We start from the raw sequence: 6962 nt of genomic DNA, 5'->3' as shown, positions 1-6962 counted from the left end.
AAATCTTGTCATAATTAGCATATGGAGTTTTGAGTTATGGCCAAAAAGGTGTTTTGTGTGGTCACAATGACCTTTGAGCACCATATTTTAAGGTGCATATTTGTGCTGAATTTGAAGAAAATCTGTCAGAAATATCTCATATCTCTGAATATAATATCCTGAGATGCTGCATTCACAATAATGGGTTGGCCATGACTGTTTCCAGCGCAGACTCACGGAAATATTGACTTAAAGCAGAATGAGCTGCTGAGCACATTTCTAGTTAAAGAAAAAAAAGGAACTACGTCAGACTAGAATGAAGGAAGACGAGAGAAAAGCTTCAACAGAAGAGAGGATGTGGAGAGAAATGCTCAGGGATGTGGGTGTTCCAAGAGAACTTCAAATGTCACATATGGCCTACAGTCTTAAGTTACAATGTGGCTATTCAACTTCTGTTTTTGAAGCTTTGTACTGAAATGCCACATAGATGTTTTTGCTACAAAAGTACTTATCCTGTGGCAAAATAGGGAATTAAAAAGATTTTTTTCATTTGAGAGAAAGCAAAACTGTTATATATAGTTTATATACTGTACACACACACACGCGCGCCCGCACACACACAGATTATTTTCTTGGAAGTGAAATCAAACAAGAATGAGGCAGAAACACACTGCATATGTATTTGGTTTTATTGAAGAAGAGAGATATGAACAGGTAGCCTATTTTAAGGCACCTTAAAAATGTACAACAAAAGCTGAACCATTTATTTATTCAGAATACAAAAATACACATCTCAGTGACTCCAAATTGTAATAAATAGTTAACCATGCATTCTAACCATAAAAAGGCACAGAAAACAGTCACTTAGTAGTCATAAAAATTATTAACTACTTTACCAAAATCATCCAGATAGTAATACAGGTGACAACTGTAACATTATATTCCAAATGTGAAAACACAATACACATCATATCATTTAACCTTAGGCAATAAATATGCAAATATTGTTTATACCTACATATATATTCTTAAAAATTAAAACTGTGCCATTGTAAACATAATGTAAACAAATGAAACTCACTTTTCTCCCATCACTTTAGGAACCACGTCAAAGACTATATGTTATCCTGTCTTTCCGAGATCCTTGCATGGGTTTTGTTGGTTTCTGAAAACCAGGCAGTTTGCAGCATTATTTACAGACCACTGGAAACCAACTGTCATCACAAAGTTAACAATGAACTAAATGAATAAAGGCTGATTTAATCCATTAGATTAAATGATCTTCAGTCAGGTGCAATAAAATGGGAAAGAATCTCTGATGTTTATAAATTTGTACTTAATGGTAACTATCTTTGGCTATGAGTTGCAGGATCAACACTAGTGTGTAGATGAAAAAAATCTTGGATTAGAATATGATTCATAGGCTTATTGATATCTGCATGCCAGTGAGCAACACTACAGCATACTGAACACAGTAGTCTGACACGACTGATTGTTGCCATAAGCAACGGCCAAGTGATACTCATTGACATAGTCAGGGTCTGTAGACGTTAGATGTAATAGGTCGCCCTCTGTTGGGACATTAGAGATAACACATGGCTACTGTCAATTCAGCCTCTGATTCACTCACATTCTATTATTATTTAGGATGATTTGATGAATGGTGAAAACTTGGCTTACACTTACACATAATCAACATCATTAATAAATGGTATTTTTTAAACATTTATAGTTAACTAAACTTAAGTTCATAGTTATTTCACTGCTAACCTCAATGACATGCTTAATTAACAATGTATTAAATAATACTAAAGATTTATAAACATCACTTGCAACTTTATAATGGCCATTCAAATAAGTACACAGCATTTATTAAAGAGGCTCTATGAAACAATTTGTGGCAATTTACATATATGAATAACTTTTTTATGGCCATATGAGAGCGGATTTTAACGTAACGTGAACAATGAGACCTATGAGAGTCTATACAAGCCTCTGAAATATTTGTTGAGGTTCTTTAATTCTGCTGAAGTGTGGAAGTAAAGTATTAAACATCTGTTGCAACTTCACAACAGACAATTGCTTAATAAAAAGGTTTAAAAAGCATTTGATTATTAACAGTGAAATTACTATAAACCAAAGTTTAATTAACCATAAATTGACCAGTTATTAATGATGGTTATTGTAAAGCGTTACCAAAACACAGTTTGCCTTGATACATTTTAGCGTTCAAAAATCAGTAAAACAAAAAAGTAGGTTTTTAAACTAATTATTGACAGAAGGAATATTAGTCTGATATATTAAAACCAACAGACAAATTATTCTCCAAAGAGGGAAACTAAATGATCAGATATGGGATGATAAAATTAGTTGGCAATGGTAAAGCATACAATTGCTGATAAAGTACAATATGCCACTGTTGTAGTAGACACACTCAAACACACAAAAATACATTGTAATACATAATACATATTAACACAACAGTCATGTCTGCCCACTCTACTCATTCATTGACACAGTCCTACTTTAGTGTATCATCTTGGAAGCACAGAGGAGCCAAACTACAAACTAGTGAACCGCTGGAAGAAATTTTGAGTCGGTAAGAAAGAGCAGTCTGTCTACGGGTCTAATTTTTAAAATCTAATCCCCAAATCTTGAGGGGAAGTATGTGTACAAAAAAACTCTTTCAAGGTTTTCTCCCCACTGAGAAACATCATGTCAGAAAGCTGCAGGGACAGTATCAAAACAAGAGATAAAATATTGCACCATCATTAGAATACAACAGCATTATCATGTACAAGAGATTAGAACCAAATCAACAATACACAATTGTTATGGTGTAATATACACAATCAAATGTGTAAGCTGTTGACAATGCATGCCATGTCAGCAATCTACAAATGCATTAGACTACAACACTTACGAACATCGTCTGCATACACTGGTATACTGTATATACAGTGCATATGTATATATACAAACTTAGCATCACATATAGAAATATACCCTGTAATGCCACCAGTCTTAAAAGAAACTAAAGTAAAAGTAAAGTTCTATCAACGCCTCACGTTTAATTGAAGAAACAAAAAGCTGCACTTGAACAATGCTATGCAGACTGCAGATCAACTGCTCTATTACATATTCAGAACCGATATCTAATGCCTATTCTCATTAGTGTTAAATATTGTGATAAATTGACTGAAGTTAAAAAGTTGAGGTGAACCGTTAATTCTATGTAATGATATGAGAATTTGCACTTGCATAAAGCAAGAATTTAAAAGTGCTTTTTAAGTATTCCTTAAAAAACTCAACAACCCTACAGTATATATGGTTGGCTTCAGACCAACAATTTTACTTCCTTCCTAACACTAATCCTTCATTCCATTTTAAATGGATTTAAGACCTAAAACCTACTGGCTTATAAAATTATGAGTTGCAATCTGAACAAATCCATCAGGTGATCATGTTTTTCTCAGACATTCACTTTGGTACTGATTTTCACATCCACAGAGAACGTGTCAACTTACAGATATTAATTCCATATATTCATACCTCATCAAAAAACTTCTTATGATGTCTACCAATAAAGCACATTTTACATTTTTAAATGACTCAAAATATGGCACTTGACAAAAAATCTTTGACACACCATTGTCATGCAAACAAATAAATTAAAGCTAGAAAAAAGTCGGATTTAGACCAAAAGGGATGCTTTCAGTAGTAACAAATGGCATCATAATACTTAAGTCATGTAAAACTTGTTCAAGTGTTATTTTGCACACAAAAAAATCAAGACACTAATCATGCAATTAAACGTATCTAAAATTGAGCAAGCATAGCATGCGACAGTATCCCACACCTTCCAGATTACCACCTTGACTGTGATGTTACAAATATATGTTCCCTGTCTGGACTGAACAGCAGTGCTACTGAAACACAAAGATTCCTTGAATGCATCTGCAGCTCTGGAAAGTGAGGCAGGGATCCAGCAAACATCACATTTTAATGCATTACCGAACTAAACTGAAACTTAATCCCACACTGATGGAAGTCCTGGTTTAGCTACTAGTTTGTTAACTCAGACAAGTCAACTGTCAACAGTATGGTTAGTTGCATACCTGATTGTTTGCTATGAATGGATATTAACTTAGAAATGGCTTTTATTGTGAAAATCCATGACTTCCTTTTGCACTTCCATCAGCTTTCTCAACTCTCATTTTGGCACCAAAGCACAAACAAACACATGAATGTATCTTGTTAACAACATCACAAAGGCTTTCTAAGAAGAGGGATACAATCCAGCTCTCCTTGAAAACCTATCCCCTCCTTCATTGTCTATGGTGCTTCCAAACTGCTCCACTGATGTAAGGGGGGTATTTTTTCCCCCGTCTGCTTCCAGGTTAGAGGTCAACCATGGAGGCCTTGGCCAGGTCCTTAGTTCCCTGGAGAATTCTCTTCATATGACCCACTTTCGATATCCCCAGATCCTGAGGAGAAACACAAATGCAAGTCAAGCATTATGACCAAACACTGGCCTTAAGGGTGATGCATTTAATGTTATTTAGTATGTCTGATATGAATTGAATCAATCACAATCCACTCACCCCCAGACCAATGGAAAGACAACATTTCATAGTCCACAAGATGTTTCCCAGATTGATTTGAAAAAATGTTATTTCACACCCTCGATGCACTGTCAAGCTTGTGCACCCAATTTAGATGGGTTTTCAGACATCTTTAGCTTAGCAGCTACAGAGACAAGATTTGGCAATTAAAAAAAAATTAAAAAAGGGTAAATAATATCTTTTCAAATCAATTTGGGATCTTGGGGCCTCTGGTGACTTGGATTGTGCCATTTTATGTTTTTTTGTTTCAGTCCCCATCTTATTCAGTTGTTTAGGAGAATGCTGCAATATGCTTTTTTTTTTTACTGTGAAGCTCCAGAAATGTTTTGTGGACTACAAAACTGACTTTCCATCAGCATGGGGGTGAGTAGATAATGACTGAATTTTCACTTTTGGGTGAACTGTTCCTTTGAGTTTAAGGACAACAGCTATTTGGTCATAATGGTTATTTAATATCTAACGGGGAGAGATAAATGTTTTGTTGCCAGTGTCAATGCAGCACACCTGAGAAATAAACTTAACATAAACAGATGGGAAAATAAGATGCTCTATATCATGAATTTTGTGTCTTTTTTTTGTGTTTGGCCATACTTGCAGTTGACCACTTTGGTCCAGACAGTAATATCCCAACAATTATTGGATGGGATGCAATAAAACTTTGTACATGCTGTATGGTATAGGTGCCTTTGGTGATCCTCTGACCTTGACTACTGGCAGGTATTTGGTATATGACTGAATACCTGGCTACCTAATGACATTCCTGTTAGCCTCAGCTAAACATTGTGTTTAGTGCTTATTAGCAAATGTTGGCAAACTTGGACGCTACACTGAGATAGTGAACATTATAAACATGCTTTAGCAATTTTTGCATTGTCATTGTGAGCATGTTCAAAATTCAAAACCATAAAGAGACACATTTAATGTTCATTTATGGCCATGTTTCTGTCCACCTGATGAATGTAAATACAGTGTTCCTTATCCTGTTAGCTCTTTCTTGGTCTCCTTCAACTCTTGCTCCCCTTTGTTCCCAGGCTTGTTGCTAGCTGTGTCTGTCTGCTCTTTAGTGTGAGACAGGTAGCATACAGTGGGTTTAAACAGGTTATTGCTGCGACTGAAAATGACACTACTGTGGGTCATACAACAACAAAAATGAGCCACTTTAAAACATGTTACTGTATAATGCTCTGTAGATCTGAGAGAAATGGCAGAGGTGATAAGGATATGGTTCACAGTGTGAGTGACTCTGACTTGACTAAAGGCAACTTTCTAACCTTACGTAGTCATGTGACTCATTGTTAGTATAAAATTATAGATTATAGCTGCTTTACTTACTAAACCTTTACACTACAAATGTGATACAGACAAACAACTCCACAGCTGTCATCAAATCATTAATTCAAATGTTTGCCAAATGGCAACTGGTGCATGGAAGTACATGACATCACATTTTTCAAACTCAGCTGAGCCACTGAAATCCAGTGAGCAGGGACACAGAAAAAACAGAACTACATAAATCTGTTGTTTGAATGAACTAAATCTGCTCTGCTTTTGGTCGAAAATCTTGTGCTCCTGTAGGAAGTTGCTCATATCATGAGGCTCATTGAGAAAATAAGTTATCAGGGCCTTTACTTCAAATGTGGTGCTCTAAGCACTACTTTTGCCCGTCTTGTCGAGCAAAGATGTGACATGCAGTTGTTGCCCTGGTGACCCAGTGCTTTTAGATGAAAGAACCGACTGTGCTAACAGAGTGATGTAATAATGAGTCCTAAAACCTGGATTCGCATTTTTTCACATCTAGTTCCCTCACTAGTCCGTCCTTACAGGCGGAAATTAGTAACAAACTATTCTAACGCTAACTTTACAATTTGTACATTGATCAATTTACAGAAAACATGTTTAGTAATTGTGTAGTAAAACGCTTAGATGTGGTTACGTTTAAGTCATGCAACCACAGTGTAGTCTGTTTATAGCCAAACATTAGCTTCTGATTTAATTTACGCTTCAAAAATCTCAAAAGTGGTGTTCGTCTGTGAAGATAATCTTGCTGAACAAAATGTGTGTGTATCATAAACTTGTGTTTGTCACAGAGATTATTTTCTGCAATAATACAAAATCCAATTCAAAAATTCCAGAGGCTTTTTGTCGCGGGAACTAGGGCGATGCTAACATCCGGGTTAGCCTACAAAAATATGTCATCCCTACACCTATGGAATATAGGTTAAGTGATTTAAGGGGAGACAAGTTCAAACTGCCCAATATATTTTTCATGAAACTTCAAGGATCAACTGTTGTTGATGTGCGTCTTCAACACTGCTGTGCAACACTAACAAGTGCCACTGCAGAGGAGAATGAAATTGT

At 35.8% G+C, this 6962-nt stretch overlaps 1 protein-coding gene across 1 annotated transcript in view; it reads right to left on the bottom strand.

The window, feature by feature from the left end:
* Positions 1-650: 650 nt before the first annotated feature.
* The window catches only part of dgkh (diacylglycerol kinase, eta), a 65768-nt gene continuing 59456 nt past the window's right edge, over positions 651-6962 (bottom strand). The window contains exon 30 of the mRNA XM_073474356.1: positions 651-4466. Within this exon, the coding sequence (XP_073330457.1) occupies positions 4380-4466 (87 nt within the window). The 3' untranslated portion in view covers positions 651-4379. The remainder of the gene's footprint in view (positions 4467-6962) is intronic.

Source organism: Pagrus major, chromosome 9 (genome assembly GCF_040436345.1).
Source record: "Pagrus major chromosome 9, Pma_NU_1.0".
In the NCBI taxonomy this organism is placed as follows: Eukaryota; Metazoa; Chordata; class Actinopteri; order Spariformes; family Sparidae; genus Pagrus; species Pagrus major.
This window is presented reverse-complemented; position numbering and strand designations above follow the sequence as displayed.